This window comes from Chinchilla lanigera, unplaced genomic scaffold (assembly GCF_000276665.1).
Source record: "Chinchilla lanigera isolate Chin_1 unplaced genomic scaffold, ChiLan1.0 scaffold00056, whole genome shotgun sequence".
Lineage (NCBI taxonomy): Eukaryota > Metazoa > Chordata > Mammalia > Rodentia > Chinchillidae > Chinchilla > Chinchilla lanigera.
This window is the reverse complement of record NW_004955457.1, coordinates 13,730,957-13,745,513: the sequence shown is the minus strand read 5'-3', so window position 1 is coordinate 13,745,513 and position 14,557 is coordinate 13,730,957. Positions and strand designations below refer to the sequence as shown.

The 14,557-nt window shown below is 38.6% G+C and overlaps 1 protein-coding gene across 3 annotated transcripts in view; it reads left to right on the top strand.

Annotated features, from left to right (window-relative positions):
- Positions 1-14,557, top strand: part of Ank2 (ankyrin 2, neuronal) — a 313,838-nt gene that overhangs the window by 192,914 nt on the left and 106,367 nt on the right. For all 3 annotated transcript variants that reach the window (XM_005397083.2, XM_005397085.2, XM_013520726.1), the window contains exons 11-14: positions 5,344-5,541; positions 7,817-7,915; positions 8,079-8,177; positions 12,336-12,434. In XM_005397083.2, the coding sequence (XP_005397140.1) occupies positions 5,344-5,541; positions 7,817-7,915; positions 8,079-8,177; positions 12,336-12,434 (495 nt within the window). The remainder of the gene's footprint in view (positions 1-5,343; positions 5,542-7,816; positions 7,916-8,078; positions 8,178-12,335; positions 12,435-14,557) is intronic.

The following is a 14,557-nucleotide window of genomic DNA, read 5'->3' as shown; positions in this document are numbered from 1 at the left end:
ACATCCCTGACCAGCATATTGTTCTTTATGGTATAATATACCTAGCATTTTGTCTCCTGTAATTAATATGCTCAAGCATAAGGAAAACCTTTTCCATATAGATAACAGCTACATTGTTAGCTGACTTGTAGGACTTTGTCATTTTCAAGAGTAGTTTAAAAGCTTTATTACTATGTAGATCCTCATTATCTAGTCTTACTTTGCTTTATCAGAAAATATCATGAAACACAACTTCATGTTAACTACCTACAGGTATTTAATGGAATATGCAACAAATGGATCCTTAAATACAACAAAAATTTAGACAAAGCACATTTCTATTTTCTCCCTTATCTTTCACCCCTAAGTAGGATTGATATTAACCAATGCTGTTATTAAGGTCAGCTGATACAAGCACATATTTTTAACATTTATATTATTTATTCACTGGCTATTTAATAAAAATCACTTGGAAATGACCAGCCTACACATTTAAAATATATGAAGAATGAGCTTAATCTTGACACAGGTGCCCCACCGGTCATGAAAAGGTGGTGTCCAGTGAGAAATATATTAAGAGAAATTACGTGCATTATGTTCAGTCTTACATCTATTCTGTGAAATCTGTTTTTAAAACGTAACATTTTAGGGCTTGGCATGGTGGTTCATGCCTGTAATCCCAGCACTTGGTAGACAGAGGCAGGAGGATTGCCATGAGTTTGAGGCCAGCCTGGGCAACATAGCAACACCCTCTCTCAAAAATATAAAATAAAATAAAATAAAATGCAACAGTTTGAGGCAGAAATGCAGAGATAATTATGGAAATTTTTGTTGAAGAAACATTGCAATTTCCATGAGGATACAATTTTCGACCAATCATGTTACAGCCAATAGAAAACATATATCAAGCTAAAGATAGGCAGATGTGCTCTTCCACAAATCAGCAAACTCTACATAGTTTCCCTGTGATTGCCATATCATTAAGGAAGACCACGCATTACTTTGGGGGTATATTTAATGTTTTTCCTGTAAAATCAGTATCATTCGGATGTAAAGACCCAGTATTAAATACTCATGGCTATATGATCATATTCATTCATTCATGCATGCAGGCATGTGGCTGGCATAGGTTGAGAAGACACAGTGAGCCAGGCAGGACACAGAGACTTTCAAGATGAATAAAGAATAATTCTACACCTTAAGAAGTATAGAATTTACTAGGCAAGCTGCACAGAAGGTCATTAGAAAGAGCAGTGCTGTCTGCAGGAGGGTGAACTAATCAGAATGCGGTGAGCTAAGGCCACAGCCAGGGAGTAGAAGAGGTGCCTAATACCAGACTGTTCGCTCTCTTCCTCCATGAAAAACTTTTGAATCACCCCTTATTTTCTCCCGGAAGCAACTCTCGCTCATTCTTTGGAAACTCAGCTCTCAGCAAACTGAGTCTTCACCACTAGCCATTTCCAATTCTCCATGACTTTCATGATCTGGATGACAGAGTAGCAGGTTCTCCTCGCTGGCCTCTCAGTGTGAGAACTGTAAACCCTCCATAATTTCCTTTTCAGCCCCCTGCTCTCCAACCGCTGCTTTCTGTATGTCAGCTCACTCTCTTCAGAACCCCAGTTCCAGGAGTTCTTCCGTGTGCTGGGACTTTCAGTCACCGTTTTCGGGTCTCTCATTCCCCTGTGCCCTCACCTCTACCCAGCATAAATTCTTCATTCTTACAGCTCTTTTGGCACATCCATACTCACATCCTGCATTTCACTTTGATTAGATCCAGTTTACATTCCTGTGCCTGAATGTGGCTACAGTGACACAGCTCACTTTAAATTCACAATTACTAGCTTCAAGTCAGCCCATAATGCCACCTGCCAGTCAAATTGTAATTTCTAAGTCTGTTTGCTCTTGCTCCTCAGCTGCCTAACCAGTCTGCACTTTACCTTTGAACTTTGTAGCCTTCTTTCCTTTTCTTCACTTTCCAAAGCACTGGGAAAATCCAAGCAGTCACGCAGGGATTTCCCCAGATTCCCTCTTTCATATCCATTCAGTGAAATGAATCAGAGCCGGTGCAGTCTGCGTTCTGTCCCATTACTATCATCTGGCACAACTTCTTACTCCTCCCTTCTCCAAGCATTTTCTTTATGTGTCTTCTAGGTACTATATTCTTCTGCTTTCCTTCTGCGTTCTGCTCCCACTTCTCCATCTGCTCTGTGAGTTCCTCTTTATCTCTCAGGCCTCTGAGAGAGAACCAGAGCTCAGTCTCTGTCTGTTGTCTCTGTCTCTGTCTCTCTGTCTGTTTCTGCTTCCCTCTCTCCCCCCACGCCTTACTTTCTATCAAATCTCATGCAGTTTCATCATGAAATGTGCATATATCCTGGGGGTGGCACATAGTGCACATTTCTAGAAGTCCATATTTTTTTATTTTAAAGAGAAAAGCATAACATAACAACAATGAAGACAAAAACAAAGCAACACAAAAACAATAGAAACAATATAGGATTTCAAAACAAGACGATCGGAGTTAGCAATGGTTGTTATATTACGTATTGTGATCTTCAACTACGTGGCTCAGATTACCAGATATAAGAATGCCGGATTGATCAAACAACTGAAGACAATAAAAAAATTAGAAAGGAGACATAGCTTCACTAAATAGAATTGCATATGTTGATGTCAACTCACCGTTAATGTGCGGGTCTGTATTGGGCATCTCAAATTTAGTCCAAAATTAAGCATCTGATATTTTCCTCCACTCTAACCCTAATTCCCCTATAGTCTTTCTTTTCTTAATTGATGGCCTTCCCATCCTTTCAGTTTCCCAGACCGAATGCTTCGTATCTCATTCTCCATATCCTATTACCAAACCCTATTGCCTTAAGTCAGCAGCTTCCCAACAGTCTCCTGACCACCACTTTGGTCCAAGTCACCACTGCATCTGGGTGGCTACAAGAGGCCCCTAATTGGCCTGCCTTCTTGTCCCTCTAGCCCAGTCTGTTTTTAATACAACAGCCAGGGTAATCCCATAGCCCTAACCCTTTGAGGAACACCTTATTTCTCTCCGAGTGGAACGCCAGGCACTGCTCTGACTCTGAAAGGCCCTAACCTGCCTGGATTCCTCCCCTTATTCAGCCTCCTAATTTCCTTCTCTGAAGCCACCTTGTCCTCACTGTCCATGGATGTCTTTGGTGCCATGTGTGTCCCAGCCTGACATGGTGCCTGCTTCTCTTCTGCCCCCCCGCCCTTCCCCCACCCTGCCCCCACATTGGCGTTCATCATGTCATCGCTCACCCTCTCAGTAGGGCATTTGTGGCTACCTTAAACATGTTGCATTTACAGGCACAAACCCCCTTGGACGTTCTGTGCCTTCATTTTCCCCTTAGCATTGACGACTTTCTATGCTAATATGTATTTTAATTCTCAGGGCAAACATTGACAAGGCCTGAATTTGTTTTACATTAAAAACATAATTAATGTAGCTCCATTCATTTTGGGGAGCTGTACATTATAAACCATATTTTATTTTATTTTATTTTAGTTTTTGGTTTTTCTCTGGTACCAGGAACCGAACTCACGACCTTGCGCTTGCCAGGCAGACGCTTTTGCCGCTGAGCTAAATCCCCAGCCCTATAAACCATATTTTAATCATTTTAGACTCCCCCTCCCCCAGACCCCTTTCCCCATCCTAAAAGTCTGCCTACCTGTTTCCCACATCTCTGTTTTATTTTCCTTTATGTATACTTTGGGTTTTCATGTGAAAGAAACAGCTTGATATTTAACTTGCTGCATCTGACTTGTTTCACGTAGCGTTATGGTCTCAAGACCCTTCCTCTTCCGGAAGCATCATCTCCCCTCCAATGCACAGATGCCGGCTCAGCCCACCTCTCTTTTCTCGGTGCATCATATGGTCTTCTCAACAAAAATGCAATAATCATGAATGAAAATTATTTCAGAAAGAAATAAACGTGTTATTTAAGTCATTTTAACTCTACCATCCACAAACTGCCACACAAAGAAAGATAAACTTGAGTCATTTGTAGGAAAATGGATGCCCCTTGAGACCATTATGTTAAGTGAAATAAATCAGACACACAAGCTTAATAGCACATGTTTTTTTATACAAGAACCCCAAAAGTATAAATAAAGAGTGAAATAAAAGATAGCTAGCAGGAAGCAGGGAGACAGATCCTTCTCAAATGGGAAGGGGGTCAGAGATGGGGGAGTGGGAGGAAGGGGAGGGAGGGAGAAAAGGGGGATGGAGAAGTAATTCCGATGTGCCCTGTCAATGTGCCAACTCCACACAAGGACTGTAAGCATATGTGCTGCAAACAGGTGCTAATAAAAATTTTGCAATGTATTTGTTTTTAGTTGTTTCCTACCATTGAACTCATCTTCCCTCTTGAGAAGATTGAACTGTGTAGTTTTTCTCCAGCATTTTATTCAATACTTCTATTTCTCTGAATGTAATGATTACCGAACTGTTGTCAGTAATCATTTTTATAGAGACCATACTTGGTTATTAAGAAAAAAAAACAATAACCCAGTCTCTTGAATGGGTAAATATTTTTCTAATTCAGTTGATTTCCTAATTTTACATATATTTCTCTGAAATTTATTTAGCCTTTAAAACAAGAGAGAGAGACAGACAGACAGAGAGAGAGAGAGAGAGCACCTTACTTAGCCTGATGAGCACCACCCCCACCACCGCCCTGTGTTTCTGCTGTTGGGGGCCTTCTAGAATGAAGGGTGAAGCTGCTGGGGGCAGCACCAGTGATGATCCATTTAGATTGTTCCTACATGTAAAGGCTGTGAGGTCACTAACAAATGGTCCACCATGGCTTCATTCTCTTCTGTCCCTCTCTCTAAGTCCGTAGTATGGTTTGAAAAGGAAATCACTGAATTTCATGAGTTAGAGATGATCAAATTTCACTTTCCTCTTCGATCTACCTATTTGCTCTTCCTTCATGCAACTTTCCTCTTTTCACAAGCAAAGAAATATCAGTAGAGAGATTCACTGAACGTAGACTGCTGTGTGTGGAATCAGATGCAAATAATTCAAGCAACAGCCATCACTTACGTCTATCTATCTAATGTTGCCCTAGTAACCATAAAATCAGCCTGACTTGCTGCACATATTATTCATTAATGAAAAACGTATTAGCTAATACGAGTTTACCTAAGAGATATATAATTATAAATATAAACTTTCTCTTTGCTTGCTTTTTCTTCAGTCTGCATTTCATCCAGATGTGAAATGAAACATAGTTTTTTTCCTGCCCTGAGCTGTGCTAGAGATGCAGCACTGACTTTGCCGTGTTCCCAAACTTGAAAGGAATAATATAAAAGTGACGTTGGTGTCGTTTTGTGCAGAATGGGCTGTCCCCGCTCCACATGGCCGCGCAGGGGGATCACGTGGAGTGTGTGAAACACCTGCTGCAGCACAAGGCGCCTGTCGATGACGTCACCCTGGACTACCTGACGGCCCTCCACGTTGCTGCACACTGTGGTCACTACCGCGTCACCAAACTCCTTCTGGACAAGAGAGCCAATCCGAACGCCAGAGCCCTGGTAAACCTGGCCCAATCCATTTCACTGAACACAACCCCAAACGAGCAAACCCACAGGCAGTGACTAATGGCACCCACGCCAGCAGTGCACAGTTGCAGACATGCAGTTAATCTGGCTCTGTCACTTCCCATGCACTTCCCCTGCCTGCCTCACGCCTCCATTGTTTGATATTAAATGACGGTGAGTAGGGGCAGATGCAAGAGAACATCAAAGTGACATTTCTGAAACCAGGGAGTTGTGAATAGATAGATATAAAACTGTGGACAGATGAGCAATTTATATGAAAAGTAGAACCTGAAAAAACGGGAAGGTATAAAATCACTTCTCTATTCCTCTAGATATGAGGCACAATGAGAATACAATTATAAAAAGGTTAAATTATATTAATCTCTTTGAGGGAAAAATAGAATTTTTTTGATGCTGGGAATTGAACTCAGGACCTCATGCTTGCCAGGCAGGCGCCATGCAGCTGAGTCACATCCTTGGTGCCAAAAGTAGATTTTAAGATGATACTCCATTTGACTGTGGAAGCTAGTATGAAGCAGAAGCTTGTGAAGAGTTCACTTGGAGAGTTTCCTTACTGACCTGACTTCCCAACCACGGCTAATAGAAAAGTGACCCCTACTGTATTATTGCTTTGGGAAGCATTTTATAGACTCCATCCCAGGAATTGCTCAAAAGAAAACTTCCAGGCTCAGTTCCAGAGCAGCTTCTGTGTCTCCTGAAGTCTAATATCAAATAAATCTTATTGGGGGCTGGGGATTTAGCTCAGCGGCAAAGCGCCTGCCTGGCAAGTGCAGGGTCGTGAGTTCAGTTCCTGGTACCGGAGAAAAACCAAACCAAACCAAACCAAACCAAACAAAACAAAACAAAAAACAAATAAATCTTCTTTAGTTCACTGATATTCTAACAATAATCATTGGGAGTATTAGGCTTTGTACTAATTTATACCACTTGTTTCCTAATTCTCAAACTAAAAGCAAATCTCCTTTCTTGTATGTTTACCTGCTTTATGTCAGTCAAAATTCTTCAATCAGTATGTGAGAAAATACCACAAAAATCATCAAATTTTTTTGTGAAAATTTCCATTGTAATCCATTTAAATAATTATCTGGAACATGAATATACTTTTAGGGTTATAGACAAATATGTGATGATACTAATTTTCTCATGGGGAGTTGAATATATTAATTTTAATTAGATAGTGGTTAATAAACTTATAAAATACTACAATTTAATAATTACAGATATTTTAGATGTTATATGTCCATGTAACTGTTTATATCTGGCTTATTATATAGTTTATAAATATTGGAAACGGAGCAAACTATGTTATCACTCCACTCTGAAAAATAAATAGTCATTAGCTTAAGTGATACTGTTTGCTTTTCTGAGAACTATTAATGTGTAAAAATATTGCCTAATTATCCATCTCCATTAGGACATGCAAAATTGTTAACTGGCAGAACAGATATAACTCAATAAAGGATCATTATTTAAATAAAAAGGTGACAAATATAACATAGAACAATCAGGCATGGAGCTCAACATTGACATAATTTCTTCAATTCCTGGAAATTAATCCCATTTACAAAGTTATAGAGTTCCTTACAGACTTTTCCACCATCCTTTGGAGTTCTCCCAGAAATTCTCCATGCTTTTCTCAAAAATATTTGAGAAAATATTTGACTTCTTTATAAAAATGTATCAGATTGGCATATACATTCTAAAAACTTTCCATATAAAATTATACCTTTAGGATATAAATATCATCAGCATAAATGATTTCTCCTAATTTGAAACACTTTTGCCTAAAGAAAATGGTAGCAAAGCTGAAATCTTTACTATAAAGGTGGCCATGTTCTCAGATTTTGAAGACAGCTGGACATTTCCTGTGCTTTGGAAGTGGCCTTCATCATACAGGTACAGGCTTCTTGTCAGTGTATCTTTGGTTCATCTGACCAGTGTACCCTCGAATATCTCAGAGTTTCTGAAATCCAGTTGTCCTTCCACTTTTTATTCTTCGAAGAGTCATCCGAGTATTTTCTTCCTCTATTTTTCTTGGTAAGCACACAGAATTACACACAGAAGCAAGGTCAGGTGCCCCAGGAACACACCAGCACATTTCCTTTTGAGTCCTAACAACACCGGTCGGATCTGAAGAACTGGTGACACGATATGACAGTGTAACATGATTGCCTGCCAGGTGCCAGCATGGAGTTGTGTGAGAATCATTTCTGCATGTTTTCGACTAACTCGATTGTCTTTTGCACAGAATGGTTTTACTCCACTGCACATTGCCTGCAAGAAAAACCGCATCAAAGTCATGGAACTGCTGGTGAAATATGGGGCTTCAATCCAAGCTATCACAGAGGTAGAACACTGTTCAGCTCATCACAAAGCGTTCCTTTTCTCACTCCTTCCTCCCTTTCCTCTCACCAACCTTCTGTCCTCTTCACTCAAGTTTTATTTATCTGAAGAAGCCCCAAAGCTTCGCGGGTGCAGAGGAGTAAAACTGCTGTCGCTTTGTTTCGCAGTCTGGCCTCACACCAATACATGTGGCTGCCTTCATGGGCCACTTGAACATTGTCCTCCTTCTGCTGCAGAACGGAGCCTCTCCAGATGTCACTAACATTGTGAGTATGGCTTGGGTCAGAATAACTGCAGAGAGAGAATGCCATGGAGCTGAGAGTGGGTGTGTGTCCGTGTGTTGGTGTGTGTGTTTGTCATTGAAGCCAACCTCCTGGCTTTGACAAGGACTCTTGTGATAACATACATGAATTACCTGCTAGAACTTCACCCAAAAGAACTCAATAGGGAAGGAACGTATTAGGAATTAAGATGGAAGCTGTGCAGTAAGACAGTTTGGTTTAAACATGCATCTCGAATACATTTATTAAAACAAATACATTTTTAAAATTCCTCTAAACATGCATAGATGACTGGCTGCAAAAAATATTTCAGGGATCCAGATAAATTTCATTAAAATATCGAATCAGTTCCATGACCAATCTTACCAAAAATGAAAGAGAAGCGGGGTATAGTGGAGCACACCTCTAATCCTAGCATGTGGGAGGCTGAGGCAGAAGGTCTGTGAGTTTGAGACCAGCCTGGGCTGCATAGCAAGTTTAAAGCAACTTGAGCCAGGTGTTGTGGTGCATGCTGTAATCCTTGCACTCCGGGATGCTGAGCTTGGAGGATTATGAGTCCTCACCCAGCCTGGATCACTTAATGATTTAAGACCTTGTTTCAAAGTAAGATATAAAAATGGGGGATAGAGTTTGGTGTAAAGGGCCTGAGTTCAATCCCCAATACCACAAAGGTGAGTTGAAACTCTACCTCAAAAATTCAAAGGAAAGAAAAAAATAATGATGAACCAGAGATAGGTCAGTATTAGGATTTTTACTTTCTATCAGGCTCCTCCTCCTTTCAGCTACACACATTTTCCACATCTAATCTTACTTTTATTTTTAATTTTGATTTGGTTTTGTTGGCTGGAGTGGAGATGTGTTGGCTGAAATAGTTACACCGTGTATCCCAAAATGAACACTGGCCTCCAGACAGTTTTCCTTCTGCCACTAAATACTGGATATCTCAGAGTCTTTCTACTCAATCTATATTGGGATTTTTTTTACTTCTCATTTATATTTCCTTCATTTTCTTCGGTCATTGTGTCACAGCAAACCAGCTAGTGTCAGTTTTCTCCTGGTCAAGAACAATTCCTTCTGTGCAGGCAGGAATTAGAAGCTGAGGGATCACTGCAGTACTGATATATTTAAAAACCAGAAACAGGAATAGCTCCAAGTAAATGTTAGTGCATATTATTAATGTGAATCATAGTTACAGAAGCAATAGATTAACCATTTTTGCTAATTTTTGGTATCTCATTCTATTTAAATTGTCCAGTTTCACTTTTTATTTGTATTTCCCCTGATGTTCTCATTTCTCTATATTTTATACACTGTTGAAATTTCTGATAACCCAGACAAAATACATGGTAGAACTAAATTCATTTGATTTTAAATATTATTTAATACCCTTTTATTCAGCAATTTGGGCATCAAATTGTTAAAGAATTTAAATTCTGTATGTGTTTCTAGTTATAGTTTATTAGTCTTAAGGTAATATTACTTGCTAATCTGCTCATTGCACATGTAAGGGAATTTAGCTTTCTCTAAGAGGGGCAGCCCATGACTTGCATATTCTTAGAACAGGAGGATGTAGCTTCTGGACCCAAACTCCTTGCAAGGTGATCAAGAAGCTGTGTGAACCTTACTGACTGCTTGCTGTGTCAGAGTTGATCATTTCCTGACCCCTCGTTACGCCACCCTTGCAGCCTCTGTGTGTTGCCTGAAATTATTGCATTTTTGAGTGCAATGCTGTCTGTTGTGCTTTGATGCTTTCCAACCTGATGCGGCCAAGTGGAAGTCTGTGTAGCTGTCTGCAGAGTCAGTTTTCACCACAGAGAGCTGGAGCATGACGTTGAGTACCTGCTTTGGACATGAGCATACCTGTTCTCTGGCCAGTCTTGCTTTTGTCTGAAAAGTCACTCCAGGTGTGAAGTGAACCAGTCACTCAATCATGTTCCCTTTTCAAAAAGTTTACAAATGCACTCTGAAATTTGGAAAGTTGGCTGCGGGTTACAATCCATCCCTAATCCAAAGGATTTATTGGCAAGCATGGGAGGAGGGAAGCAAGCACTTTCAGGACTATGGAAAGTCCAATGCAGGATGTTACCATTTTCTCTTAGTGCTATAACAAGGCAGTAGACTCCTGATAAAGCTCACACTTTATATTATGTTTAAAAATCTTCCCTAATCTTTAATTAACTTAAGGTTAAAAAAAAACAAAGCTGTTAAGAAATGGACGCGGTTGAGTAAGATAATGTTCTCTGTTTTTCATTTTCTTATGACACTCATGTATAAACAATGGTAACATAAATATAAAAAAAGGCATTTATTTACAATAAATATCATTATCCCAGAGTCATTAAATAAGAATTAAACAAGACCATTGTATAATGGAGAGACCATCTATGCATGTATATGCAACTTTTCTTTGAATATAAAGTTTAATGCTTTAGGTATTTATATGTAACTCATTAATTTCAAATGTGTAAATATCATAAACATAATTTATTTTAAGTGTAGTATAAAGATTGTTGAAATATTAATATTAGTATTGAAAACCTTTTTAGATTTCGAAAATTCCCTATTGATAAAACTTGGCTAATGAATATGTGAATTCACCATTCAGTAGGAACTCCTGGGGCCTGTTTGTCTTCAGTTCTCATAAGCAAATTTATTCCTACCTGTATTTCCACCAGAATTAGTAAAACTGCTACATTTTATCAGACTCAGATAGGAAGGTTTAAATTTTTTTCCTTAAAGTAGTTCAATGATCTTAGGCTTATCCACTTAGAGATATGTTTTAAGTGATATAGAAAACAAATTAGAAATCATGATCCAAAGAAAAATCTTGCCATATATCTAAAATCTGAAGGCAACTATTCCTGCTCCAACAATGTATCATTTTATAGAACAACATATTCCAGATACATTTACTTTACAAAGATCAAATGTTTCCAATGGAGAATAAGGCCACTAGAGGAGGAGTCATCAGCACAGAAGACAAAGTGAGACCAGATACTGCATTTAATGCTTCCACAATGTGATCATTTGACAGGATTTTCTCATAACTTCCAAGAGGATGGGTCTCTGAGTAGCACAGAAATGAGCTCAGAGCTACCCTAAAGTTCTTCCTGAACCTTCTGGACTTAAGGGTTTGTTGTGCCAAGGAGAAGACACTATTCACAGGAGTTTGTCAGAACATCCAGTATCCCCAACCAACGTTAAAATCACTTTTGTTGATGTGCAGTTGCCTACTTTATGGGTTGAAATCAGCCTTATATTCTAGAATAGTTACATAAAGTCAGTTTGTATGACTTTTATTGCAATATGTCATTCTAACCGTAAAATCATTGGAATGAATGGAATCCTGCCCTTGGCAGTCAGAACAGGCTTCCTGGTGAGCAGGTTCCCGTATGTCTGACCCTCATCCTTACTGTTTCCTGATGAGTATGTACTGTGTGGAGATGCTGAAGGACTCATGTGCTGCTCAAGGCCACTGACCTCAATAGATGCCACTATTAACACCTATCTCGCTGTCTCCGTAGCTCTCCTAAATCCCTGTCTATAATCACATATGCTCATTAGCATTCAATAGGGTGCTTTCTAGGCAAGTCAGATTTCTTATGCGAACATTTATTATCTAGTTTCACATCACAAAGACAAATGGATGTAAAATAATAGTTTGTTTTTGAAATAAAATTTGAATTTTGGAAAGAAATCATTGATGTATGGCATAGGGGATAACGACTTTTTGTAATGTACTGACTTGATCTTCAGCAACTGAAATTTCTCATTGAGATGGGATCAATGACAGATTTTAGGTTTGTATTATAAAGGCTAACACCACCGTGCAACCCAGGGTCACTTTTGCTAGATTGAGAAGTTGAACCACAGGGTATCCTGGATGCTTGGGTAAGTTTACTAAGTTTGTCATGGACTGAAACAAAAAAACAACAACAACAACAAAAACAACTTTGCTTTTATTCTTGTAAAGATAGAGAAGATACAAAAACTATATATTTTTTCCAAACTAAATAATTATGCCTTCTTATAGATTTCTTAAATCCTTGGATATATTGCTGAATTTCACAAAAGGACACCTTTATTGTATACCACCCAGAGCACTGGGTTTATTGATGATTGAACAATCTTTGTTTCCCACAGCGTGGGGAGACGGCTCTGCATATGGCAGCCCGGGCAGGCCAGGTGGAAGTGGTCCGGTGCCTCCTGAGAAACGGCGCCCTTGTTGATGCCAGAGCCAGGGTAGGTGGTGGTGCTCTGAGCTTTTCTTGTACTGCACGGTGCATGGTCCCACCTCTAAGAGGGGTTTATTCTTCAGGGTATTGGGGGCACAAGCAAAAACACCGGTTTGATAGTTTGATGACAGGCAAAAAGGTAAAAAAGAGAAACTATGTGAGTGTATACAATGAAAATAGCACTCCAATTCCAGAAGCCTTAGAAAATATGTGCATTTTAGCAGCTAAGAATACAGCATTGACTTAGATTTTAATAATTTTTAACCTAAAAAGATACTTTCACATGTCTCTTTATTTTAAACTTATCTGCATTATAAAATGCTGTACCTATTGAAATGTATTTCTTATTACTAAAACATTTTCACATTTGTTCTTTACAAGTTACTTAAGAACAAATTGTGCTCAAAGTTTGAATGTTTCCACTTTATCAGTTTCAGTTTTTTCTGTAATAAGGCCAACTTTTGTTTTTATTGTAAGTTTTACATAGTAGATATTTTGCCCTTCTACTATTCTAAAATAGAATTTTGGCACTATAGATCAGATTTGTCTCGTTTGTAATCACTTCTGATTTTCTTTTTTCCTCCTATATTTTTCTGAATTTCATTTCTCATCCTCTTTTCTCTCTCTGCACACTGAATACACCAGTGATGTCTCTCAGTGTCCCATATCTTCTATTTCCTGTCCTGTGTTGTTACACTAACATTTGTACTACCATTGTGGGGATTCTCGCCGACTATTTAAATACCTTCTCTCCTTCTCCATCGCGTGGGGACACTTGGTAACTCTCTTCAGCTTGTCACACCATTGTGACCCCACTAGAGAAACAAGGTTACATGGAGTCCGTCTGGAGTCATAAACAGTGCAGCTGTTTTAGGCAAAATCTTTGCATTCTATCTCAAATTGAAATCTGGAGTTGGATGCAGATGCTTCAAAATTCCTTTCTCAACATTCTTAACATTTTCTGACTCCACGAATTTAATACGCATTTTCTACTGAGTCCCATGTATTACCATGCTGCAGTCTTGCTAGGACTTTGGTTGTTTTAAATCTCATGTGGCTTCCCATATGTGTTAAGTAGTATCACTCGTATTCTTTGGTCATCATCATAGGTGTATTATACCTTTATATATTTAGATCCTTTGTTATTTAACTACATTTTACCCTGCCCTGGCATTTTTTCTCACTCCCTTTTAGGATTACCTGGCATTCTGCTATTTAAAAAATACTTTTGTGTGTCAACCAATGCACTCTGAGTATCATGAACAGTATTATTTTTACCAGAAATTGCAGTAATGTTTCTGGTAATTTTTTTGTAATATATATTTATTTAATAATAAAGTTGTACCATTTTTCTTCGCTTAAAAGTCCTTAATACTTTTCTAATTTTCAAATTTAACTTATCATCTTTCAATAGAAATTTACCCATTTTCATGTGTTCATGCTAATTTTTCTACATTTATTTAACTTCTTTTGGCCTTACACCTTTCTAGATAACATCTGAAACTCTCCTTATAAACACTAGCTAGACTTTGTCCTTTAAAATGCTGTAACATTCATTCCTTTATGTATTTATTTATTTATTTATGTATTTATGTATTCCTTATGTATTTATTTCCTTCAATTTTATTTTCCAGCTTCTCTTTGACAGCTCCATTTAGTCTCATAGTCTACCTATACAAACATAACTCTTTTCATTCTTTCTAATTTAAATATTAAGTTTTATATGCTATTCTATGATTATTTTAGTTCTACCACCTACCCCAAGAAATCCCTCTATATAGCATCCTGTTACAAACAGGAAAAAAATTCACACCTTATAGAGCAGTGCTCCCCAAATGTAGTGTGTAACCCCCACCAAAGTGTCCTACTATTAGAACTCAGCTCTGCATTTCTAACAGTCACAAGTGACATCAGTGCTCCTGGTCCCAGAATAAGACTGAACAGCCAGGAGTTAGGGTTTTCCTTTCCCATGTTCAGTTTAAGGTGCATCTGTGCTGGAGCTTTTGACTTTCATTTAATTTGCTAGTGTTCCTCTGGAACTCTCTGACTTTGGTTTTGTGCAGTGCTATATAGTTCATAAAGAATCCTAACACAAATTGTTGTATCTGATACGCAGAGCTGTGCTGTATT